The following is a 26,615-nucleotide window of genomic DNA, read 5'->3' as shown; positions in this document are numbered from 1 at the left end:
AAATTCTATGAGGAAGAAGAAAAAAACACAGTTTCTTTTTATGAATGGTGAAGAGAGCTATGAGAAATGAGCAATGCCCTGCCTTCACCACTTATAGACCAGGGACCAAATCATGATGAACGAGTAGGTACTTGACTTTTTGAATGGAAGAATTTAATGTGCGATTTAAAGTCAAACAAAAAAGTTTGAAGTTTGACTTTCAGATCACGTAAACTGCCAAGATACAGACAGCAAAGGAAGAACAAACTTATTTTCAAGGTTCACAATCACATTCTGTCCAGCGCTGAACGAGTCGCATCGTGTTGTTCAGATGAAGCACAAGAAACTTTTGGCCGGCAGCATGACTTAGAATTCAGACAGAAACACGCTGACCAGAAAAGTCGAGGAAAAGGCCTAAAAATAGCAAACAAAAGAAAATATTACATAGATTATACTTCCATTTTTCGCGGCCAAATAATTCGAGTCTGTTCTTCATATAGGTTGTCCTTTGGGGACGATTTGATCCTTAATCCACATATATATCGGCACCAGCACGTAATATGTCGCTGCAATTGTTCCCAAGATGAAGCGCAAGGCGAAGGTAAATGGGTTCACAGGTTTGCTTACATCTTCGGCAATTGGACCAAGCTGTAGTGCAATACATCGACATTAGAAGGATTATTTATGTCCAAGAAGATGTCAACTTATTGTACATTATCACACTGAAAGCTACTGCATTAGTTTTCATGGAATTCTAACTTTGACACAGTCGAATGAATGGCCTTCAGCTAAATGAGTGATCCAAAATGCTCAAGTTGAAGTTAGCATAGCTATCGCGATGTCATGAGGATATGACTAAAGAATTTGATAAGAATCCGATTCAAAGATGCGATGCAGGACATAGTGAGTGGTTTGCTACAAAAGAGTCACTGCAACATTGATTTAGGCAAAAGGAATTTATAGGGAAAAAAACTACCTGCAGAGGTGAATCGCCAGATTCTCTCTTAACACCTGTGACAGAACAACCCATGATGAGGCCGTGACGCCGGACACCACGGTACCATTTGGGGCCGATTCTCTTCAATTTGACGTCTTTAAAGCCGGCCTTCTTGAACCATTCGATGTACTCCTCTTCCTTGGGAAACAGCATCCACATATCGGCAAAGAAGCGTGATAGCCAAAATGTTGGATATACAGGACCAATGATGCAAGCTAACCCTCCAAGTTTCAGTACTCGATATGCTTCTTTGATTCCACGTTGAGGATCAGGCCAATACTCAATGCTGCAGATTGATCATCAAGAGAGAAATTACCCAAGAAGAACAGAGTAGCATGAAGGACTAGCGATCTTCGTGAATTGAACTAGAAAACAATCTTGTTCTTGGTCCATCTGACTGACAATACTCTAAAACTGATTGGAGGATTACGTGCAAAAAAATAAACTAAAATGATAATCCCTTCCACTTCTGCTAATGAATGTTGAAGCTGCTAAATATAATGATTCTATTTCATACAGTGAACTAGCATGGATATGTCATCCTATTTGAGCTTTAAAACAACTAGTAGGCGCGACAAAAGCACAATAAAAATGTTTTCAGGTAAAGGATAATTCTGGCCACTAAAGGTGCTAATACAAAAGCTTAATCTTCGTATCACAAACAAGAGAACCTATAGGATTTTGTTCACAAAGGGTAGTAAGGATCATATGTTTCAAATCATGAATAAGGTATTTTCAACTGTAGTATAAGTTTGAAATTACCTTCCAGCAGAAATGTAGCGGTCCACAGAGTCAGTCGGGAAAGGAAGATCCTCAGCATCCCCTTCAATGATTGTGCACTCTTTCAGTTCCTCCTTTTGCTTTGCCTTCTCCAATTGGTGCGGAGACTGATCGAGAATGGTGACATTCTTGGGATGTATGTGTTTAATAATGCCCAACGTCGTGAACCCAGTCCCGCCACCGACATCCACGACCTTCAACCTCGGATCATACAGATCAGCAGGCTCAAGAGCCTCGTCCCTCATGTCCTCGGTCCAATGACCGGGATTTATGACATGGTCATACACTATGGAGAGGAATCTGTAGAACCAAAATGCCTCTTTCTTGTGCTGGATGAAGCGGGGCTGAGACGCTGGCCGAGAAGACGAAAGGCTGCATCTCGGCACCAACGTTTTTGCCCTGATACTTCCACCGGTGACTGAGATCGAACCTATCATGGGGAGGCATATCCCATTGAGAGAAGGCCCCTTGAAGGCCAACCCAATTGGGGCTCTTCCTTTGGAGAAAGTGAGTGTTTCTGCTCCATTGAGAATGTAGGAAGAAGCCATCTAATGGTGAAAGAAGACAACAGAGTGAAGACTGAAACTTTATTTACTTTTCCAAACTCTTCAGAAAGCTTTCTTATTTTTGGATGTAAACCAGAACAAAAACTAACACTAAAATTAGCTAAAAAAATGGCAAATCTTTGCATTTGTAAAACGACAAACAGTCTTTTCATTCCCTTCCTCTCATCCAATTGGGGCAAAACCCTAACTTTCCATAAATAATCAGATAAAAACATTCTTGTGAAGAAAATATCTTCTCTAAACTTCAGATTTCTCATCGCCGAGCAAGAAAAATAAAGATCAAATGTTTATCCCAAGAACAGATTCTCCTAAAGATTTACGGGACCAACAAGTGACGAAAATCGCAACTTTGTCAAAAGAACTCGAGATTTCTTCGTATTTTCCATCAGTGTTTTCCCCCCATCCTCTATGAAAATCTGATGATTGGAGGAAGAACAGAAACTTGAAGAAAAGGGGAAAAAACAAATCTTGTTACCTTACGTTCTTCGCCAATAGATCCACCAAGGCGGAGAAACCTAGAAGACGAACAGCAACCGCTTTATCCCACTCTGTGGAAGCTCTTCCCTCATCACCACATCTTTGCCGAGCATTATTAGTGGTGTGGTTCCATTAAATGCTTTTCCAACCCTAGATTTTTGTCAGTTTTCTATCTGTATATTTTTCTGCAATTAAGTTTTCAAAATGCTGCGATGTAATAATATGAGCCGTCCATTGCGTGGATCCAATTGAATGCTCCGTGGAATCTGGAGGAGGGAGACGAGTGAGCTACGATCCAAACTCTGCCCGTCATTTGTAGATTTGTGTAGATTGAAATGGATAAGAAAAATCTAGCGAACGCTTGTTGTCGAATTTTGTAATTAGATATAATTATTTTTCTAATTCACTTATCGGGTGAGAGAGACTAGTCACATCAGTGAATTACCAATAAGCTTTTGCATGACAAATATGTTTATGTATTTATTATATTGCGTTTTTTTAATCAAATTTAATAATGATATTAATAATTAGTATTTGAGAACGTGTAATTTTGAGAAAATAGTAATGAATAATGGCAAGAAAAAAAAAGGGAGAAGGATTATTAGCGGGGAGTAGGGGTATTATCGTAATTCAAGTGCATGCAGTCCGCTCACATGGTAAAATTGGCGCGAACGCAACTCTAATCTCCCGCGTCTTCCATCCTTCTCTCTCTCTTCATCTCCTTCCCTTTTTATCTCACCCGCTCCTTCGCCCTCCATCTCCCTCCTCCTCCTCTTCGCATCGAGATGCTCCGCCACCCGGCCGTCACCCCCGTCGGCCGCGCGCCGCGGCCCAAGAGCCGGGGCAGCTACAACTGCGGCCACTGCGGCCTCCCCAAGAGGGGCCACAGCTGCCCCACGCCGGAGGCCCCCGTGCCGCCCCGCTCCTCCCATCGCCCCCGCCGCGCGCTTTCCTTCGATGATGAATGCGACGGCGAGGCCGACGCCCTCGAGCTTGTGCCAGTGGCGGATCAGCAGATCCGGGAGGAGGAGGAGGAGGAGGAGGTGGAGGAAGAGGAGGAGGTGGGGTGGGGCGGGGAATGGGCTCTGCCCACGACCTGTATGGTGGAGGTGTTGCGGCGACTTTCGCCCAGGGAGCTGACGCGGGCGGCGGCGGTGTGCCGCGGTTGGAGGGATTGCGTCCGGAGGGTGTGGCGCTCCGCGGAGGAGCTCAGGATCTGCGTTTCACCTCGATCGGAGATCGGATCGGTGCTCCGCAAGTGCCAAGGGCTGACTCGGCTCAGACTGAGAATGGAGAGGTTCGAATTCCAAGCTACGGAGTGATCGAAACGCCTTTAAAAAAAATAGATTGCAACTACGAAAAAAAAACAAACTTTAATTAAATTTTTTTGGCAAATTTAACATGAACGGCTATATGTACATTTGACAATATAGATCTGAACCCTAGTAACAAGATTTGTAGGAAAAGTTCCATTTTTAATGCTTCTCCGATGTTGTAGATCTGAACTTTTAACATTAGGAGGAATCAGAAAGGTTCTTTTCTGGGTGGTAAAAAGAATTAGTCTTTATGATATGCAGCTGGATAAAGTTAGATCATAAAAATAACATTTTGTCCTTTAGTTCGATCACTTGAAAGAGAATTTTTTAGTAGATCAGTGATCTTGGTCTTAATCCTATCTTAGTATAACAAAAGTTATAAAATTACATGTTATGGTTTTATACTTGCTTTTATGAACACTATTCTGGAATCTGAGCGATCTTCAATATTGAAATACATAGAAGCCGAGTTTCTACTTTGATTTATGCCAACATGATCTTGAAACCGACACTATACAGTTAGTGTAAATATTAGAATCATTTTCATCTTGCACTTGTTTTAGATAACTGAATTTCCCTTCACTCTTCATGTTTTTTTCCTGGTTTGGAATCTGCATAACCAACTGTTTATGATTAATAAGGAGTAAGGATGGGCATCCGTGATCCCCTTTATTTATGAGGAACCAAATTGGTTTTAGTTGTTCTACTATTGACAATTTCTTATAATTCTCTTCAAATGCATTCAATGAAGCTGGATTTACAAAATATCATCAACAGCATTCAAATGCCTGATGGTAATGTTATTCTTTTGCAGTGATGTTGATGCCACACTGTTAGCTTGTGTTGCATTCTCGATACCCAACTTGGAAACTTTTGAGCTAAACATAGCTGAAAATGCAGTCAACAGGATAACTGGGTATGGCAATGACTCTTATACATGATCAATAATTTATTTACATAACTATTCTGATGCACACTATTCTGCATAATTTATTGTGCAGATCTTTCTCTTTGCTGTAGCTTCACGTTTTACTGTTATGTTCTCAGAGTACCCCGATACCTTATTAATTTTACTTAGTCAGCTGATGATCGTTTATTTTCAGGAGTATTCACCAAGTGAAAACATGTTATTTGCCTTAAATCTGAATATATGGAACTTCCATCTGAAAGTTAAGCAAGATCTTTTTTTATCTTCATGAAGTAGGTTTTTAACTTCGTTGAAAGAACCTAACCCTTTCTGTCAACCTATTTAATTATTCATTAATTGTATATAGGATGTATTAAGATTGAAACTGTCACAGAAATTTGTTACACTTTTGATTTCATTGCTAGACTTAAATGACTTATTTGTCAATTTTTTTAAATTCTTTTCATTTTTGAGGAAAAATAAATTATTTTTGTCATTTGGATGTAATACAAAAATATGCTAAAAAATATTCTCTTGTGTTTTGTCCATAGATAGGAAGCTATTTTCTTCTCCAAGTTTGATTGATCAAGTGAAGTAGTTGTGTCTGATGGGTGAGCTAGGCACGTCAGTTGGGCTGGCTGGGTTATGTGCCTTGCTTGGCTCATCTAGCTCGATTGGTCTGGCTGGCCCATTTGGTTTGATCAGAAAACTCAATCTACTTATCCACCTAATCCTCCCAACTAAATCGACCCTCCGATCACAACTTGGTTGTTTGATCATTTGGCCCAGTTAGTTCCACTTGCACAACTCATTCTGCTTGCTAGAATTGCTAGGCACGAATGGATCACCATGCTTGGTTGGCTTGATTAGTTGAATCCAGTCGATTCAGCCAATTGAATCAACTTGCTCATTTGGCTGGCTTGGACTGCTTGATCCACTTGACATGTTCAGTTTGATTGAATTAATTGGCTCACCCAAGTCAACTGGACCACTTGGCTGGCTCGGATTGCTTGGCTTGATCAATTAACTTGTCTAGATGAGGGAGGAGGATGGAGGAGAGAATAGAGATCGTTAGGAAAATCTTTTTCTCTTTTTGTTTAAAAGAAAATTAATCTTCTGAAAAATGTATGTATATTTGTTGTTGACCAAAAGAAAATTTTGTGTTGATCTTGATTTTTTATTGTACCAAACTCTAAAAAATGTGGGAAAATATTTTCTGAAGCTCTGACTGTGGACTGTGGCTGTGCTTGCATTAGTTTAGATTAGTTTGATGTTCTTATTATTGGTCCATTTCAATTTTCATTAGATCTTCTCTCTGTGACTTTACATCAGCATGAAACTATACTCACTACCTTTTTGTCTATTGCCTAGGGATGAATTGGGTCGTTTTGTTGCTGACAAACAGTTTCTATCAAGTCTTAAGATTGAGGATTGCACTAACATTGGATTTCTCAATCTCACTTCTTCAAGTCTGTCGACACTCTGGCTATCAAATCTCCATTCCATTTCTAAAGTGGTATGCATTTTAATTTGCTTTGGCATGGTTATTTTGGATTTTTCATCCATGTATTCATTCATTTCCAAATATGACAGGCATTTAAATGCCCTAATTTAAGAGAGATTTCTCTTGATTTTGCTCGACAAGAAAATGACACAACAGATCTTGCTACAATGATGGAATATCTTGGACGTACGTGTCCACGGCTAAAAAACATCCATATTGCCTCGATTCATCTCTCTAATGAAGTAGTCCTCGCTCTTACAAGTGCTAACTTGAGGTGGGTTCTTTCTCTTGATTGTGTTCAACAAAGAATTTAATATAGGAATTGGATTTGCTACTCTGCTCAATGTAGCAGAAGTTGCAATGCAGAATTAGCAGAATGAAGTTATCAAAGTTCATAACTGAATACCAAAACATCTTTTTGCAGCCTTAAATCCTCTCATTAGTAACTTGATAATCGTTGTGCTGTCTCAGGAATTTACGGATGGTGTCTTTGGTTCTCGGATCAAGAATCACTGATGCTGCTGTTACTGCTATAGTTTCCACTTACACCAATTTGGAATTGCTTGATTTGAGTGGGTATGTTCAATCATCTGCTCTGTGATAACCTCCATGTATCCTTGATCTTATAAGTACTGATTTGCTTGTATCTGGTTGCTCAGATCAAGCATTACTGACAGTGGAATTCGAATGATATGTAATGTATTCCCTAAGACTCTTTGTAGGCTCCTACTTGCTCTTTGCCAAAATATAACTTCAAGTAAGGATGTATTTGTTTTCTGACTTCCACTATGCTTTGTTGCTTAACACCAACTATTCCAATGACTTGTTTGTTAGTTGAGCATCATGAGTCTTTCAATTTCTTCTCTCAGGTGGCATTCAGTTTGCCGCAGCTAAATTGCCTCTTCTGCAGCTAATTGACTGTGGGATGAGCATATGCCGTGTCAATAATCAGTACCAGTACAAAAGCTGTCAACCGATGGGCCCCAAGGGAGAAGTTGCAGAAAAGTTTGCTAGATTCCAGAAACTGATTATAAAACATGCAAATTTGAGGAAGCTGAGTCTATGGGGTTGCTCTGGTTTAGATGTAAGTGAAATCTCCCTTGAACAAGAAAAAACTCTAGTTATGCCTTTTCAATTCACATTTTCTAATTCAACTATTATAATACAGTCTCTATACTTGAATTGCCCAGAGCTCAACGAGCTCAATGTTAATTCATGTACAAACTTACATCCAGGTATATGTTCTACATCCATTGGCATTTAGGGTTCATCGATAATACTATTTTGCTCAAAAGCTTCTGATAATATACAGAAAGATTTTTGCTTCAATGCCCAAACTTGAAAAATGTACATGCTTCTGGATGTCAAGAAATGATAATTGGAGCAATACGAAATCAGGTGCCAACTCTTTACTTATCACTGAATGTTGTAGTAAAATAAAGGAGAATATTACGAACTGAATCCATCTGTAATGTTCCTAAATGAGAAAGAAAAAACAAACTATTCCACTGCAATTCTCTTCTTAACCAGCAATTAACACTTGTAGGTGTCTAATGAGTTTGTTGCTACTGGAAATCATTTGCCCTCCAAGCGACTAGCTGATGGATCTAAAAGAGTTCCAGTTCCCCGTTTTGTTCAGCAGGTGAGGAAAAGTATATGAAACAATGTTCCTGTATTTGTAGTGCCTTATCGATACTATAAGCTTCCTGGAACGCTCTGATCAATTTTTTGTTTTCTGAAAGTTCTTTTGCTGCTTCCAACAGCTTTCTGAGGAAGACAAGCAGAAAAGAAAACGTCTGCCACATTGCGTTGTGCACCATGATTAATTAGGGTGCTTGGTCTGTATCTATCACATTTGACACAATTCAAGTCGATTTGACCCTTAACAACCTGTCTGTTCTTATCAAGTGACTTTAAATGTCTCAAGAATTTTTTTCTCTCATCAAAATCAACTGTTTGGAGGTGGTGTATAAGAATAAGATTGCTTCCGGGATCTTGATGTTCTTCTACCTTGAAAATAAGCACTTTGAAGTGCAAACTTTCCATTTCAATCATTCTCTTTGCCCAATCAGTTCATTATGCTTCAATCATTTCCTTTTCTTATTTGTTGCATTTTTCTGAAAAGTTGAATAAAGGGTGCTTGAGCTTTTGGGAATCTCATGTAAATTTAAGTCTTAGAAGGTTAAGATTTGAATATCATCCACCTGATTTAATTTAAAATTGATCTTAAATTTAATCACTGAGTGAGCTTTTTTCACTGTAGGTGAAATGTTGACTGTTGGGTTTGATCACTTGTTGAATTCTGATAACTATATTTTTGAAGGGAGTGAATAATAAGCTTTTATAGATAGAAGTGTGGATAATTAATTAATCCAACTTCATGGTAGTATGCAACAAAATGGAAATAATTTCAAAGAAGAAAGGATAATTAATTTAGTCTAATTCAAAAGTGTTTACTCATTTTTTGCTTGGAATTAATTTCCAAGTTCAGAAGATGAAAAAACCATTAATTTTCATTTTTAAGGTTGATTGACAATTAAAAATTGGTTTACGGTTATTTTTTATTACATTTTAAAATTTATCAAAAATACATAAATATCTGAGTAAATTATTTTTATAGAATGGTAAATTAAAAAAATCTTGCTGATTGTAATGCCTAACCAATGCATATTAAGAGGGGTAAAAATGGACATGACGTATGATCTTGTCCTTCGATAAGATGGATATTCGGGATGTGGTGTTTCTATTGACTTCTGGTGGACTTTGCTCTGACTTGCAACATAAACAATGTCAGTGTCGAGCCAGGGAAGGGGTCTTTAGTGATGACCCTTCAATGTTCAAGTCAGTTATTGATGAAGCAAGAAGAAAAAGTAATGAGAATTGTAGTGCAATAGTAAATATCGCATATAATGCATACCTCCGCCGATTCTTGGACCCCATTTATATAGAGTTCCGGAAGCGTGCGTGCATACTTTCCAATGCGAGCACGTATCTCAAAGCTTTCCCTGAAAAGACTTGTCAGTAAAGTATTCCTGACATAGTTGTTGGTTGCTACTCGGAAAACCTAATGGTTCCACTGTATAAGAATTTTGTACAAAAGTCTGAATCTTTTCCTAGCTACCATGTGTTCTTTTAAATTAAACTCGGATCGCCTGCGGAACTTAACACATTTGATCCTAAGTTTAATTTATTTGTTCTTTTAGGTTTAGACTTAGATCTCCTGCGGAACTTAACACGTTCGATCCAAATCACCCAGGTTATTAATTCTATTAAATATTAATTTCCAAAATTGGCTTCCAGGACTGCATGGCGAGGCACATGACCTTCTTGGATATGGGAACAACCACCACCGCCCAGACAAAGCCTTTTAAGGAAAGCTAATATTTAATTTCCTTAAATAACTTTAGGTCAACCAAAAAGAACAATCGAAGTACAAGTTCGAAAAGAAAACAAAAGAACACAACATCGAAAACTAATTCGAAATACTAGAATCGCATGTCTTTTGTATTTGGTATTTTTACAAAGAAATAAAACTAGTATGATGCGGAAATTAAATACTAGTATACCTTTCTTTTGCAAACAAAAACCTCTAGGTCTTCTACCGTATTCCTCTTCTAATCCCGGACGTTGTGTGGGCAACGATCTTCCGAGAGGAGAACCACCAAGGCACCTTCTTCTTCCTTCCTTCAAGTTTCGGCCAAGCATATCTTCTAAAGGATGAATAATTTTTTTTTCACCAACTAAGCTCCAAGGGATGCAAGCTTTCTCTCCTTCTTCCTCAAGCTAGATCCGGCCACCTCCTCAAAGCTCCAAGAGATAAAGGATTTCGGCCACACAAGAGGAGGAGAGGAAAGGAGAAGGGTGGACCACACCAAGGAAGAAAAGAGGGAGAAAATAGAATAAAGTCGTTCATTATGAAGGCACCTCTACCCCCGCTTTTATAATCCTTGGTCTTGGCAAATAAGGAAATTTAAATAAAAAACTTCCTTAATTCTTTTGTCATGAAAAGGAAAATTTATTTAATTAAAAATATTTTTCTCTTCTCCAATTTATTTGGCCGGCCACTCTTCTCCCCAAAACAAGGAAAGTTTTAATTAATTAAAACTTCCTAATTTGTCTCCAGAAATTTATAAAAAATTTCTCCAATAATTTTTATCCCTTCATGATTGGTTAATAAAAAGGAAATTTTATAAATTAAAATCTTTATTTTAACATGTGGATAAAAAGAAAGTTATCTGTAAAAATTAAAATCTCTTTTAATCTACAAATAAGGAAAGATATCAAATCTTTTCTTAATCTTTTGTAGAAACTTATAAAAGAGAATATTTATTTTTTTAAACTCTCTTTTAAATCATGAACATGGTTAAAAAGGAAAGTTTTCTTAAAATTTAAAATCCACCTTTTAATCAACAAATAAGGAAAGATTTCAAATTTTAAACTCTCTTTTAAACATGTAGATGATTTACAAATAAAGAAAGTTTTTACCAAAAATTAAAATCATCCTTTTAATCTACAAATAAGAAAAGAGATTAATCTCTTCTCTTAATCTTTTGTAGAAAGCTATAAAAGGAAATTTTTTAATTTTTAAACTCTTTTTTTAAAACCTTGATATCCACATAAGAAATAATTTTAATAATTTTTTTTTAATATTTTAGTGGTAGGCCACCTAAGCTTGGGACCCAAGCTTTGGCCGGCCACCAACTTGGCTCATCCACTTGGTCTTGGCCGGCCCTAGCTTGGGTTCCAAGCTAGCTTGGTCGGCCCCATTGGATGGGTAAGAAGGTGGGTATGTGGTGGGTATAAATCTCTATATACAAGAGGCTACGATAGGGATCGAGAGGAGGAATTGGTTTTGGTCTCCCGATGAAATTAAGCATCCCGTGTTCGTCCCGAACACACAACTTAATTTCATCAATAATAATTCATTCCACTAAAGAACTATTATTGAACTACCGCACCAATCCTAAATTACATTTTGTGCTCCTTCTTATTATGAGTGTGTTAGTCTCCCTGTGTTTAAGATGTCGAATGCCCACTAATTAAGTGAGTTACTGACAACTCATTTAATTAATAGCTTAGTCCAAAAGTAGTACCACTCAACCTTATCATCATGTCGGACTAAGTCCACCTGTAGGGTTTAACATGACAATCCTTATGAGCTCCTCTTGGGGGCATTCTCCACCTAGATTACTAGGACATAGTTTCCTTCTATAATCAACAACACACATTATAAGTGATATCATTTCCCAACTTATCGGGCTTATTGATTTATCGAACTAAATCTCACATATTGATAAATTAAAGAAATAAATATCAAATATATGTGCTTGTTATTATATTAAGATTAAGAGCACACACTTCCATAATAATTAAGGTCTTTGTTCCTTTATAAAGTCAGTATAAAAGATTCGACCTCTAATGGTCCTACTCAATACACTCTAAGTGTACTAATGTAATTATATAGTTAAGATAAACTAATACCTAATTACACTACGACCTTCTAATGGTTTGTCCTTTCCATTTTGGTCGTGAGCTACTGTTTATAATTTATAAGGTACTAATAACATGATCTTCTGTGTGTGACACCACACACCATGTTATCTACAATATAAATTAATTGAGCAACTACATTTATCATAAATGTAGACATTTGACCAATGTGATTCTTATTTCTAGATAAATGTTTATACCAAAAGCTAGACTTTTAATATACATCCTAACAATCTCCCACTTATACTAAAAGATTAAGCTGCCACATCTGCTGCCATACTTCTGATTCCCATGCCTATCAAAAACTCTTGCCTTAAGAGCCTTAGTGAAAGGATCTTCCAGGTTATCACTTGATGTAATCTAAGCAGCAACAACTTCTTCTCGTTATACGATTTCTCGTATTGGGTAGTACTTGCGCTCTATTGTGTTTTACTTGTCTTATGGACTCATGGTTTCTTCGAGTTTGCAACTGCACCACTATTATTACAATTGATCCGGTGGTAAGAGCCCGGGACCCCCTAACGAGGGGTCAACGCCACGTAGAGGTCAAATGGCCAAGCAGCCCGCCGAAGAAGGGTGAGCCGACCGGACTTGGAAGAAATGGACCAGACCGATCGGCTGACTAAGAGACATTCGGTAGTAAAAGGCGTCCTGATCGGGTCGGGGTTCCGACGCTCTGTCGAAACAGTAGTTAAGAGCTGAGCGGAAGAACCAGGAAACAATGACACTGCTAACAGTCTCTACATAGCGCCTACTGGAAATTTCCCCAGCACACCAATGTCAACGGCGGGCCGGACGCGAGGTGAGTGCCGCCCGGCCAACGCCTAAAAGGAGGAAGGGCCGGCCGGACGGACTCCCTGTCCAGCCGGTCGGACGCCCCGGATTATGAACAGTAAAGAGGGGGGAACATCTTCTGACAGCCGTCGAATCATATGGCTAGGCCATACTCCTAGTCTGACAACGGGGTGTCCTGTTGTCCCATCGAAGGCGCAATGGGACTGTCGCAGTATGGCGTCAGGTAAGCTCTCTGATAGGTACACACCGAGGCATGGGCTGCGGACATGCACGCGCCTCGATAGGCGTGTAGGAGCTTTTTCATCACCCTATATAAAGAACCGTAGACTTCGCCGGAGGTACGCATTCTACCAGCTTGGGAGCTCCCTTTTCCGCCACTTACCTGACTTGAGCGTCGGAGGGTCGCCGCCGGGAACTCCTTCCCGGCCCGACTTCTGTGCAGGATCGCCGGAGCTTTGGAGGCCTGCGTCATCGACTAGGAGAGCGCCACGTGCCCAGCGTCCTTTGGTTCGGCGATTCGGACAGGATCAACAATAAATTGTAATAATCTTTGGACAAACCAGAAATCATATCCAAGTCTATCTTGAGGTTATTGAGTCATTCATCTTTTATGGCTACCTCAGAGGCTGCCATATATTTAGTTTCTATGGTGGAGTTCGAAAAAGCACCTATGCTTATCACTCTTCCATAGTTATGACTTTACCTCCTAAAGTAAACACAAAACCCCGAGGTTGACTTACTATTGTCCATTTCCGATTGGATGTTAAAATTCATGTAACCCACAGGGACCAAATTATCTGCCTTGTAAGCTAGCATATCTAGTGCCTCTAAGGTACTTCAATATATGCTTTACCGCAGACAAATGTCCTTATCCAGAGTTACTTTGATATCTACTAATCATGCTCACGGCAAAACAAATATCCAGTCTCGTATACAGCATTGCATACATTAGACTTCCTACAGCCGAAGCATAAGGAACTGCCTTCATGTCATTTATTTCCTTTGATGTCTTCTGAGACATCTTTTTATATAAAGCTACTCCATGCCTAAAAGGTAAGAAACCTTTCTTGGAGTTTTGCATGCTTAAAATGAGCAAGGATTATTTCGATATATGAAGCTTGGGATAAGTAAAATATTCTTTTCTTGCGATCCCTTATTACTTTGATCCCAAGAATATATACATTCTCCCAAGTCCTTTATATCGAATTGTTTGGACAACCATACCCTTATTTCTGACAACATTTTGATATTGTTTCCAACTACCAAAAATATTATCTACGTATAGTACAAGAAATACCATCACGTTTCCATCACACTTTTTGTATACACAAGACTTATCCGGTTACTAAATAAATCCATAGGTCTGAATTATTTTGATAAACCGGATGTTCCAAGACCTTGAATCTTTGCCTCAGTCCATAGACTGATTGAGCTTGCATACAAGATGCTCTTTGCCCTTTGCAATGAACTCTTCTGGTTACTTTATATGGATGCTTTCTTCAAGACTTCCATTAAGGAATGCTGTCTTGACATCCACTTACCAAATAGATAAAAGAATCCAGATAGACTTAAGCATGACTACCAGTGAAAAAGTTTCCATTTTCATCAAGCCTTGCTTTGAAAGTTTCCACCTTCCTGTCTATCCATCTTTTCCTATTGTAGACCTATTTTTACCCAATGACTTTTACACCATTTGGTGGTTCTACAAGCTTCTAGATTTTATTAGAATACATATATTCTAATTCTGTATTCATTGCTCTTTGCCAAGATGCTGCATCTTTATCTTGGAGTGCTTCATCATATGTCCGGGATCAGACTCATGTTCATTTGGGATCAAGTCCAAAAACTCTCCCAAAACATGAATCTTTTAGGTTTGCTTGACAACCCTCCCACTATGATGAGCCTGTCTGTGTATCTTTTATGATACGTGTTGTAGTTTCTTGTGATATTTCATCTTGTACAGTTGGTACTAGATTAGACATGTCCTTTATAATTTCTTTAAGAACAAATTTACTTATGGGCTTGTGGTTTATTACATAGTCCTTTTCTAAAAATCGGTCATTGATTCTAACAATGACCTTCTGATTTTTTAAGACTATAAACCTACTTTCGTTTCTTTAGGATAACTCACAAACAAGTGAACTCCTGCCCAACTTATCAATGTCTCTCATGTGCTAGACCACCCAAATCCGAATATGCTTCATACTAGGCTTACGTCCATTCTGCAATTCTATGAGAGTAGAGAGTTCTGACTTTAGAAGGTATTATGTTCACTTCTGTTTCTAATGTATATCCTTAAAACGAATTTGGTAATTAATTCATCATCAATCTATTTATTTCCATAAGAGTCCTATACCTTCTTTCTACTACACCATTTGGTTGGGGTGTACTAGGTGCAGTTAGTTGGGATTGAGTCCCGACTTCTGATAAGTGACTCCTAAATTGTCCCAAGAGGTACTTGCCACTACGATCTTACCATAGTGACTTGATACTTTTACTTTAACATTTCTCTGCATCAGCCTTGTACTCTTTGAACTAATCAAAGCACTTAGTTTTACGGCACATCAAGTAAATGTATTTGTATCTTGAATAGTTGTCTATAAAATAGACGAAATATTCGATACTAACTCTTGTCATAGGATCACACAAATCAGAATGAACCTATTCCAATGTATCTTTGGCTCCATACCCCTTATACTTAAAAGCTTCTCGGTTACTTTTCCTTCCAAGTAAGACTCGCAGGTTGGAAAGATTTCCACTACCAATGAACCCAAAAGTTCATCAGCTACCAATGAATCCTACTCAAGTTAATATAACCTAGCCTTAGATGCTAAAGATATAATTGGTTCATTTCCAAAGGTTTCTTTCTCTTAAAGTTAGAAGATGTGTTACTAATTTCCATTTGTTGCATCGTGGGAGTTATTGGATTTATAAATTGCCAACCAACGTACCAGAACATATAACTTCCCTCTTTTTCTTAATAACATTTTGTTATTAAAAGAGGCAGAATATCAAGTTCTTTGAATAGTTTAGAAGCTGAAAACTAGTTCTTTCTAAACTTGGTACGTAAAGACAATTACTTAAAATCCATATTTTATTCTTATCAAAGGATAAACATCTCTCACTGCAACAACTGCCATTTTTATAGCAGTGCCCATGTGGACGGTGTTTTTATTTTCATTTAATTGTCGGGTTTCCTGGAACCTTGCAATGAATTGCAGACATGATTAATGACATCTGTATCTACATTCCAGGTCCTGGTAGATAACACCACTAAACATGTTTCAACTAATGAATTAAATACACCTATATTGTTCTTAGTTCTAAGAAGACAGACTACCTTAATGTCCAAGTCCTATTTCCAATCATTACAATTGGGACTACTAAGTCTTTTCTATAGTATAACAACTAGGGAATTGACAAACATTTTAAATCCTAAGAATCACAAAAATATTTGGTCAAGATCAATTCCTTAAAATCCCCATGAATTTTGTATGCCACGATAGTGTGGACGTATACAAAATCAAAGAAGAGATTTTATCCATTAATTATCTCGTCAACTTTACTTTATGACGAATAAAATTAATAGTTGATCTTTCTTTGATCAAATATTTGGTCAAAACTTTTGAATTTAAAATAACATTGATTCCTCAAACAATATTATTTAAATTCACCAACACCTCAAACACCGTGAATTTTGCATGCCACGATAGTGTGGACTTATACAAAATTAAACATTTGTAAGAGGAGGGGTTTACCCATTAATTATCTTGTCAATAAATCTTTATGACAAATAAAATTACCTCAAACACTGTGAATTTTGTATGCCACGATAGTGTGGACGTATACAAAATCAAACATTTGTAACAGGGGTTTTTAATTTTTTTATCTTGTCAACCTATTTATTTGACAAATTAATAGTTGGTTTTCTTCGGTCACACAAATAATAGCAGTGACTCCGATGGGGAGGATACTATTAGACGTGTCTAAGTGTATACCATTACTTGACACTAAGTCCATTAATAAGATTGTGCCCCTTCCGATGGGGAAGATCACACGCTCTTAATTAACTTCCTATAGTCATCCAAAATGGAAGTTTAATCTAGTGATTCGCAAACAAGCTCATCCGATGTGGAGGAAGGCACTCAGAGCCAACGCGCAAGCTTGTTGCATCACTTATAAACCAGTAATGGAGACCGTGGAATTTATTTAAAAATAAATCCCTCTCCCACTTAGTTATTTAAAATGAGGAATTTTGACTATGCTAGTCTACTTAACATGCATACTAACACACATCACAACATAAAAAGCAATAAATAGAAAAACTAATTTTCAACTATTATGACTTTTATCTATTGTTGTCCTCCGTGTGTCGCCAACCCTAGCTGCTGCCATCTTTGGCCACCGCCATCGGGTCTAGTTGTCGCATCCATCTTGCTCCTTGTTCCGCTGCGCCTCTGATCCTCAAAAGGTTCCATGCCTTGCAAGATTCGATCCGCGACATAAATAGAATTTTACATTTTTTGATCCTATATTCCTCGAGGAAATGTACATGTATCTAGATCAAAAAATAAAATCCTAATAAAACTAAATACAGCTCCTGTTGTATTTTATAATACAATCATGCACACACAATAAAATGCCCTTGACATGTCCAAGGGTCCAATCACACACACAATATCTATAAGCCATAATAGTTGGCACATCCTACTATTATCCTGCCTAAATTATGTATGACATGTGCATAATTAAACTAATACCAAATACACAGAGGCAAAACCCTAGCTCTGATACAAATAGTTGGTTGCTACTCGGAAAACCTAATGGTTCCACTGTATAAAAAATTTTATACAAAGGTCTGAACCTTTTCCTAGCTACCATGTGTTCTGTTAAATTAAACTCGGATCGCCTGCGGAACTTAACACATTTGATCCTAAGCTTAATTTATTTGTTCTTTTAGGTTTAGACTTGGATCTCCTGCGGAACTTAACACGTTCGATCCAAATCACCTAGGTTATTAATTCCATTAAATATTAATTTCTAAAATTTTCTTCCAGGACTGCATGGCGAGGCACATGACCTTCTTGGATATGAGAACAACCACCACCGCCTAGACAAAGCCTTTTAAGGAAAGCTAATATTTAATTTCCTTAAATAACTTTAGGTCAACCAAAAAGAACAATCGAAGCACAAGTTCGAAAAGAAAACAAAAGAACACAACATCGAAAACTAATTCGAAATACTAGAATCGCATGCCTCTTGTATTTGGTATTTTTACAAAGAAATAAAACTAGTATGATGCGGAAATTAAATACTAGTATACCTTTTCTTTTGCAAACAAAAACCTCTAGGTCTTCTACCGTATTCCTCTTCTAATCCCGGACGTTGTGTGGGCAACGATCTTCCGAGACGAGAACCACCAAGGCACCTTCTTCTTCCTTCCTTCAAGTTTCGGCCAAGCATATCTTCTAAAGGATGAAGAATTTTTTTTTTCACCAACCAAGCTCCAAGGAATGCAAGATTTCTCTCCTTCTTCCTCAAGCTAGATCCGACGACCTCCTCAAAGCTCCAAGAGATAAAGGATTTCGGCCACACAAGAGGAAGAGAGAAAAGGAGAAGGGTCGGCCACACCAAGGAAGAAAAGAGGGAGAAAATAGAATAAAGTCGCTCATTATGAAGGCACCTCTACCCCCTCTTTTATAATCCTTGGTCTTGGCAAATAAGGAAATTTAAATAAAAAACTTCCTTAATTCTTTTGTCATGAAAAGGAAAATTTATTTAATTAAAAATATTTTTCTCTTCTCCAATTTATTTGGCCGGCCACTCTTCTCCCCAAAACAAGGAAAGTTTTAATTAATTAAAACTTCCTAATTTGTCTCTAGAAATTTATAAAAAAATTCTCTAATAATTTTTATCCCTTCATGATTGGTTAATAAAAAGGAAATTTTATAAATTAAAATCTTTCTTTTAACATGTGGATAAAAAGAAAGTTATCTGTAAAAATTAAAATCTCATTTAATCTACAAATAAGGAAATATATCAAATCTTTTCTTAATCTTTTGTAGAAACTTATAAAAGAGAATATTTATTTTTTTAAACTCTCTTTTAAATCATGAATATGGTTAAAAAGGAAAGTTTTCTTAAAATTTAAAATCCACCTTTTAATCAACAAATAAGGAAAGATTTTAAATTTTAAACTCTCTTTTAAATATGTAGATGATTTACAAATAAAGAAAGTTTTTACCAAAAATTAAAACCATCCTTTTAATCTACAAATAAGAAAAGAGATTAATCTCTTCTCTTAATCTTTTGTAGAAAGCTATAAAAGGAAATTTTTTAATTTTTAAACTCTCTTTTTAAAACCTTGATATCCACATAAGAAATAATTTTAATAAAAAACCTTTTTAATATTTTAGTGGCCGGGCACCTAAGCTTGGGACCCAAGCTTTGGCCGGCCACCAACTTGGCTCATCCACTTGGTCTTGGCCGACCCTATCTTGGGTTCCAAGCTAGCTTGGCCGGCCCCATTGGATGGGTAAGAAGGTGGGTATGTGGTGGGTATAAATCTCTATATACAAGAGGCTACGATAGGGATTGAATTGGTTTTGGTCTCCCGATGAAATTAAGCATCCCGTGTTCGCCCCGAACACACAACTTAATTTCATCAATAATAATTCATTCCACTAAAGAACTATTATTGAACTACCGCACCAATCCCAAATTACATTTTGGGCTCCTTCTTATTATGAGTGTGTTAGTCTCCCTGTGTTTAAGATGTTGAATGTCCACTAATTAAGTGAGTTACTGACAACTCATTTAATTAATATCTTAGTCCAAAAGTAGTACCACTCAACCTTATCATCATGTCGGACTAAGTCCACCTGCAGGGTTTAACATGACAATCCTTATGAGCTCCTCTTGGGGATATTCTCAACCTAGATTACTAGGACACAGTTTCCTTCTATAATCAACAACACACACTATAAGTGATATCATTTCCCAACTTATCGGGCTTATTGATTTATCGAACTAAATTTCACCCATTGATAAATTAAATAAATAAATATCAAATATATGTGCTTGTTATTATATTAGGATTAAGAGCACACACTTTCATAATAACTAAGGTCTTTGTTCCTTTATAAAGTCAGTATAAAAGAAACGACCTCTAATGGTCCTACTCAATACACTCTAAGTGTACTAGTGTAATTATATAGTTAAGATAAACTAATACCTAATTACACTACGACCTTCTAATGGTTTGTTCCTTTCCATTTTGGTCGTGAGCTACTGTTTATAATTTATAAGGTACTGATAACATGATCTTCTGTGTGTGACACCATACACAATGTTATCTACAATATAAATTAATTGAACAACTACATTTATCATAAATGTAGACATTTGACCAATGTGATTCTTATTTCTAGATAAATGTTTATACCAAAAGCTAGGCTTTTAGTATACATCCTAACAATAGTACCTTAACGGGTCATGCATATCTTTGATGTGACAGTGGAAGCTTCTATCGTACGATCTTCTGTTTGACCATGCCACCTATCATCGGCACTAGCTCCCAAAAGGATGTCAAAAGATATCCTGCTGTGTCTGTTGCTTGGTCGAGCGGAATAGTCGCTCGGCCGAAATTCTGCTAGCCCGATGTTGTCTTCTGTCGCGCCGAGCGGGATAGCCGTTCGGCCAGAAGTCCACTGCCCGTGTACTGTCTACTGTCAGGTTCAGCGGGATAACCGCTCGGTCGAAAGTCCGATGCCTGAGCACCGTCTGTTGTCGGACTGAGCGGGATAGCTGCTCGGCCGGAAGCTCACTGTCCGCGTGCTCGACTGATGTTGAGTATGCTTGCTCAGCCGAGCAAGGTAGCCGCTAGGCTCGACCTCTGTACGTTATTCTCCCTTGAGAGTCGGGTGTTTGAATGTTGTGTCGAAGTTGATGACGGATCGGGGCCTTCCCTGATCGGGGAGTGTTCCGTCCGATCAACCGATGACATCCACTCGTTGACCGTCTTGACTTTGACCTCCTTTGACCCCCACCGTGGCAGCGGGGTGGGGCCCCTCATCATCACCGCATCATAAGTCTCACTTTCAGGTCTAGTTGAAGGAGGCTATAAGTCCGACTGATTGAACAATTGTGTGAGCAGATTTCCTCCCGATCGACCTTCGACCCTGTGTGGTCTCCGAGCGAGATAAGACCAATCCTCGTCGATCGTCCTGTTGGAGCTTGTCGCTCGGGAATAAGTGTGCTACCTCAATTCGATCGGCCTGATGAAGGTTTGCACTTATAAAAATTCATCTCGGGCTGTCTCGGGCGAGCGCGGGTTAGGCTGACGTCACCCAGATTTTTTGGGAATCGTGTAAATCCCCGCTCATTAAGGTTGAACACGTTCCCACACCTTCATTAACTGCTGACCCGTGGTAATGTGCCGCGTGTCACGCTCGCTGCCGCCGCCCGCCTGACGTAAAGGATGTGATGTGATGTTTGGCGGTTTGAATTCAATGGTGAGATCTTGGCCTGAGTTTCCGCGACCTAGATCGGACGGCTCTGGTCGGCCGAGCCCGATCCTTATAAGCTCGCTGCGCCGCTTCATTTGCACACTTTGCGTTTCGAGTTTCGGTGACTGTCTGTGTTCCTGTGCGATCCACTCTCCGGTGATCTTCCGCGCCTCTTCTCCGGCAGGCCTTCTCCCGTAAGCTTTCTCCCTATTGTATTTCGTCTTGAGGCTTTTCGTCCTTCTTGTGCTCCAGCGATACTTCAGCGACCTTTTTCTTCCTTTGATCATATTTCTTCTCTGTTTCGTCTGTTTTTGCGATGACAGCTCTTCTCAGTCGCTGGCTCCTATCTCCGGACTCTAGTACACATCCATGGAGTTTAGGTTTCATGGGGGCGACGCTGAGAGCCTGCGCGATGCTTTTGAAATTCCTTCCGATCATCAGCTCATTTTGCCTTCTTTGTCCGATCGACCCAACTCCCCGCCGACTGGCTGCCTTTGTTTCTTCCGAGACCAATTCATCGCTGGTCTGCGGTTTCCCCTACATCCTTTTATTCCAACAGTTTGCAAATATTTTCGTATTTCCCTTCCTCAACTTGTGCTGAACTCCTTTCACTTGCTATGCGGAGTCATCATCTTATTTCGTTTGCACGACATTCCTCTCACCCCCTGGATCTTTTATTATTTTTATTACCCTAAGTTGCCCGATCCGAGGGCCTTCCTCTTTTAGTCGCGAGTCGGTTTGGTATTTGATCCCGTCCGGAATCTGAGTTAGATGAAGTCCTGGTGAGCTGGTGCAGACATTGACGAAGGGGCGACTAAGACAACTTTCTCGTATACTTTTCTGAAAAGGGACTCCCACGTGGTGTTGACAGGTGAGGACGTTGGAGCCAACGATACCTGAGCTCTGTGCACACTCAGACGAACACACGGGCGTTAGAGGCTGGAAACTAGGGAAAAAGTCCCCGGAGCAGACCCTTCGACGCTCAAGTCAGGTATATTTTCCCCAGAAGAACAGTGTACGAAGTGAAAAGGAAGTAGAAGACAAGTGCAAATGTGTGAGAGAGCGTACCTACGTAAGTGAGAGGACCTCCCTTTTTATATATCAGTGCGTACCTTCTGGAGCCTGATTGAAGTCAGAGAATATCGGGTATCAGGACTTGTCGGGTGATGGAGAACACGTGACATCCTCCTATAGACTGAAGGAAGGTTCCATTCGTAGGTGATGGCGGACAATTGGAATATTCCCTGACACTTGGCAGTTATTCTCTGACGGGCAGTTACGATTTCTTAACCTTGTTGTTCTGTAGCGCTTTTTGCCCTGATCGGGAATGAATAGAACAACCTTGTATGATTAATCGGGTATAACGCTTGACCTAGACCTTGGGAGACTGAGGCTATGGAGAGGTAGTCCAAGCGCTGGTCGGGAGTTAGCTAACCGAGAGCTTTAGCTTACTGAGAGCACCGGGATTAAGTACCGCCAGGTCATGAGAGCCTAACCCGTCAAATCCTGGTTAGGTGCCATCCGACCGTCTACCCAGGTATATCAGGTCTGAAGTCTCGATTTGTTGGAACCCGACCAGGAATCAGGTTGCTGATCTTGTTCCCTACCTATTGGCTGCTCCGTTCCTCTGAACATATGATTGCCACATCTTCTTGACTTCTGATTGTCATGCCCCCTTAACTTCTGACTGTCACGTCTCTTTGACTTATAACTGTCACATCTCCTTGACTTCTGATTGTCATGTCTTCTGACTATCATGTCTTCTTGACTTCTGACTGCCCACCTTTATTGGAACCTATCATCATGCACCGTATCACAAGTATCCCCCCCCCAAGTCTAAACGAAGGAGGCTCAAGTCCGACTGACTAGACTCAGGTTCCAGTTTTACTTGTTCTGCCCTTCCGTTATTAAATGCTGCATCTTTTCCCCAGTTCCTTGGACATGCAACCTGATTAATTACCCAATTATCCTTGAGAGAAGAGCCTTATAAATGCCTTAAGACCACCCCTTCTCGCCTTCCTCTTTAAAAGGGCTAAGTCCCTCAGTATCATTGTAGTTTTCTTGCTGATTTCTTCTGACTATGGAATCCACCCCTAATTCTGATGTGTGTCCTCTTTACGCCAACAACTAGCCCACATGACTCAGCTACTCATCCACAAGGATACAACTTTAGTCCAGATGACACAAAACAGAGATCTTCAATCTTCTCTCCGCTAAGATATTGAGGAACTCTGGTTAGCCGCAAAGTCTCGAACTCGAGCTGAAGTAGTGTTGAAGTAGAAAGCTTATGCAGATCTGGAGAGCCAAGCTCAACTCTTGATCTATCTAAAAGAGAAACATGCTGCCTCTATAGCCCTTCTTCAAAAAGAGAGTCGACTCAAAGACGAAACTATTGCCCAGCAGCATCGCATTATTCAATTTACCAAGGCTGAGCTGGTTTAGGCGCGATCCAACTCGGGCAAGCAGATCATGCATAATACCTTTGCTCGAAGTGCCAACCGGCTACTGACTCTGCCGTGGACTTCTGATTACTTCAATACCCTTAGTTGTGCGATGATATTTTGAGAGGTGTTGTCTGTACTTCGTTTAAATAAATGTAGATCTGACTGGGCTTCGATCTTTGTTTCTTTTCCCCATTTTTCCTGGCATGTCTTTTGTTGGCTAATGACTCGCCTGGTACTTAAGAGTGCAAAAGGCTGACCCGTGGGTTATGAAACGTGGTAGGGTGATGCAAGGGCGAGTGTGAGATCTCGAAAAATTTAATAAATAGGGTTATTTAAGAAATAGCCTTATAGAATTTTTCCGGAATTTTTAGGAATTTTCTGGGAATTTTTCGGAACTCGTACGGAGGATTTTGAGGGGATAGATCGATGGGTTCGGATTAAGCCTATTTGGGATACCTATTTAAGTGAGGAAAGGTTTCTAATTATAAATTCCTTTTCCTTTTTTTTCTTTTCTTATTTCCTCCCCCAACCCAACGGCGATGTCCCGACCCGATTTCCTCTTCCCCGACCATTCTTCCCCGATCTCTTCTCCTCACCATCGATTCTCTCTCGCGGACGACTTGGCGCCGAGACCGGAGGAGCACCTTCGGCGATTGTCGGTGTTGCCTGAGGAGGAAGTCACCGGAGCTCGATGGAATCCAAGTTGTATTCGACCGAGGGGTCGCTGTTTTGGTGATTTCTGTGGTCGAGTGTCGACGATCGGTGGCTAGGGCACGGTGAGAGCTAGATCTTGCATCGTCTTCCATCGGTAGACCTTCCCTCTCCTCCCTCGCGCCGACTGCCGACGCCACTAGAATCGAGTCAGATTTGATCACCGGTATGAAGAGATAATTAGGGCTTTGAGGGTAAGTGACGATCCTTCCTCTTTCCTATTTTCTGATTTGTGCCCTAGATAGACTCCTTTCCCGATTCTTGCTCATTTACTCTCTGATTTGTCAGTGATCCCAGATCGGATCTTGGATCCCTTCTTCGTTGCGATTGATTGGGGGTTGCGGTTGAAGAAATTGAGATCAGTGATCTTCTTGCTTGATCTCACCTTCATCCAAACGGTAGGGAAGGAGTTCCAGCAGGGAGGTGTCGTGATGTGGTGTTCTACAATCCAGCAACGGTTCCTTCCTGGCAGCACCACTTCTTTGTGTGGATCAACATATCAGAGCTAGGAATTAAGGTAAGATGGGTAGATTGTTGTCTTGAATTCAGTTGTTGGAAAACTTGATTGAATCTGTAATCTCATCTTAAACCGAACAGAAGGGAAGATCCAGTGAGGTGAGGTTTTGTTCTGTTCTTGCTGTGGAGTTGATCTTGGTTCTGACAACACTCCAACCAGTAGCTTCTCTGGTTCCAGCAATCAACAGCAACTAGATTGAGGTATGAGTAGGAGTAATTGATACCTGAGCATGTTGTGGATGAATTATACTAGTTATTGATGGTGTGTAGGTTTTTGATCTTGCTGTAGGTTAGTTAATTTAGGTTTATGATTTGGATTAGGGTAATTGTTTCATGTGTTGATGAATTAGTCTATGTATTGAATAGGGTTAGGTTTGAATTGAATTTTGGTTAGAACATGTTGTATATCATGTTTCGAATTTGGATATTTGTTAGGTGATCATGTGTTAGATGATTAGGTATGATCTTGATACCTATTGATAATTTATTCATCATTAGGTTGTGTAGATTAATTAGGTTATGCGGATTTAAGTTTGAATTTCTAATCTAATGGTTGATTAGGGATTAGGGAACTATCCCTAATTAACCGTTAGAAAGGTTGAAGGATATGATTTAGGGTTTGTCCCTAAATTTCTATTTAGGATTTATTTAGCTATGTGTTTGTATTCTAGCTAAATAACAGTAAATGTATTTATTTATACAGGACTTTGATTCGAGACAGACGTCTCGACATTGGATTAGGGCTGGATTGTACCTTCTATTTGAGGCGGGTACCCTCTGACTTATCTTTTGATAATGTCTTATGATATGTGTAGCTTATATATATTTACTAGTGGTAGATAGTAGATTATTCTCCCCCTTGGTCTTAGCTAGTTGATACCTATCACATGCTTCATCTGCTAGTTGCTTTACTTTAGGATTGGATACTGTTACCGCTTGCCATGTGTATATGTTCATAGAGATGTATATCTATAGTGCTCTACTCTACTGATTAGTTGCTGTACATGTGTGATACATGCTCTTGGATTCATGATACTTATATCCTTGTTATATGTGAGGTCTTTGGATTTATGCTGTTTTATATCATGGTTATATATATGCGTTTACCTTTTGGGCACACACATATATGGAGGAGGCTATGTTCAGGTATGACATACTGTAGCCGCATGCACCATATTGCATGATTGCACGCTGGGCGATTGACGACTCCATTATTGTTGAGCTCGTCGGCCGGCTACATGGACCCGCACACAACGTGTTCACTGCATGGGTAGTGGCACAGCACTCAGGGTGTGTAGGGTAGATTGCCCGGTAGTGCTCCGCTAGGACGCTCATGGGTAGCGTGACAGGAGCGTGGTAGCACACCGGGGTCCCTCCCCGTCACTGCGTACCGGGAGATGAGAGCGTTATGCTCCCTCACTATGTTTGAGGCAGGAGGATAGGTGTACTCCGACAACATCCCGTCCACTCGGTCACTCATCAGACGGCAGAGTGCACGGTTGTCACAACCCTACCCACTCGGTCTCACCATTGTGTGTGAGACGGCTGAGCATGGCAGTAGGGGTGACCAGGACATGTCATTTGCATCATATGCACAGATTGCATTATTTATGATTGATGCATTTT

The 26,615-nt window shown here is 39.5% G+C and overlaps 2 protein-coding genes across 3 annotated transcripts; one reads left to right on the top strand and one right to left on the bottom strand.

Annotated features, from left to right (window-relative positions):
- Positions 1-222: 222 nt before the first annotated feature.
- Positions 223-2,960, bottom strand: LOC122018716 (2-methyl-6-phytyl-1,4-hydroquinone methyltransferase 1, chloroplastic-like). The gene is made up of 4 exons (XM_042576115.1): positions 2,798-2,960; positions 1,739-2,304; positions 956-1,262; positions 223-627 (listed from the first exon to the last, which is right to left on the bottom strand). Exons 2-4 carry the CDS (start codon positions 2,302-2,304, stop codon positions 472-474), a joined length of 1,029 nt encoding a protein of 342 aa, XP_042432049.1. The 5' UTR covers positions 2,798-2,960; the 3' UTR covers positions 223-471.
- A 548-nt stretch (positions 2,961-3,508) lies between these two features.
- Positions 3,509-8,577, top strand: LOC122018715 (F-box/LRR-repeat protein 17-like). 2 transcript variants are annotated; one of them, XM_042576114.1, is made up of 11 exons: positions 3,509-4,096; positions 4,930-5,031; positions 6,394-6,538; positions 6,616-6,800; positions 6,998-7,102; positions 7,186-7,283; positions 7,396-7,610; positions 7,695-7,761; positions 7,839-7,924; positions 8,073-8,168; positions 8,290-8,577. In XM_042576114.1, the coding sequence occupies exons 1-11, from the start codon at positions 3,585-3,587 to the stop codon at positions 8,350-8,352; spliced, it is 1,674 nt and encodes a 557-aa protein (XP_042432048.1). In that variant the 5' UTR covers positions 3,509-3,584; the 3' UTR covers positions 8,353-8,577. The 2 variants fall into 2 exon arrangements, with proteins under 2 accessions (XP_042432048.1, XP_042432047.1); XM_042576113.1 differs by having other exon boundaries at positions 8,269-8,577.
- Positions 8,578-26,615: the final 18,038 nt, after the last annotated feature.

Source organism: Zingiber officinale, chromosome 9A (genome assembly GCF_018446385.1).
Source record: "Zingiber officinale cultivar Zhangliang chromosome 9A, Zo_v1.1, whole genome shotgun sequence".
NCBI classification, from domain to species: Eukaryota; Viridiplantae; Streptophyta; class Magnoliopsida; order Zingiberales; family Zingiberaceae; genus Zingiber; species Zingiber officinale.
Note: the sequence above shows the minus strand (reverse complement) of the source record. Positions and strands in the feature narration are given on the sequence as shown.

Bases quoted from the DNA above. Each gene is read 5' to 3' on its own strand.
- LOC122018716 (XM_042576115.1), bottom strand. From the start codon at position 2,304: ATGGCTTCTTCCTACATTCTCAATGGAGCAGAAACACTCACTTTCTCC. The intron at 1,263-1,738 runs GTAATTTCAAAC...ATCAATCTGCAG, and splicing joins CGCTACATTTCTGCTGGAAG to CATTGAGTATTGGCCTGATC. The intron at 628-955 runs GTAGTTTTTTTC...ATTGCACTACAG, and splicing joins CTGGCGATTCACCTCTGCAG to CTTGGTCCAATTGCCGAAGA.
- LOC122018715 (XM_042576113.1), top strand. From the start codon at position 3,585: ATGCTCCGCCACCCGGCCGTCACCCCCGTCGGCCGCGCGCCGCGGCCC. The intron at 7,103-7,185 runs GTATGTTCAATC...CTGGTTGCTCAG, and splicing joins GAATTGCTTGATTTGAGTGG to ATCAAGCATTACTGACAGTG. The intron at 7,611-7,694 runs GTAAGTGAAATC...ATTATAATACAG, and splicing joins GGGGTTGCTCTGGTTTAGAT to TCTCTATACTTGAATTGCCC.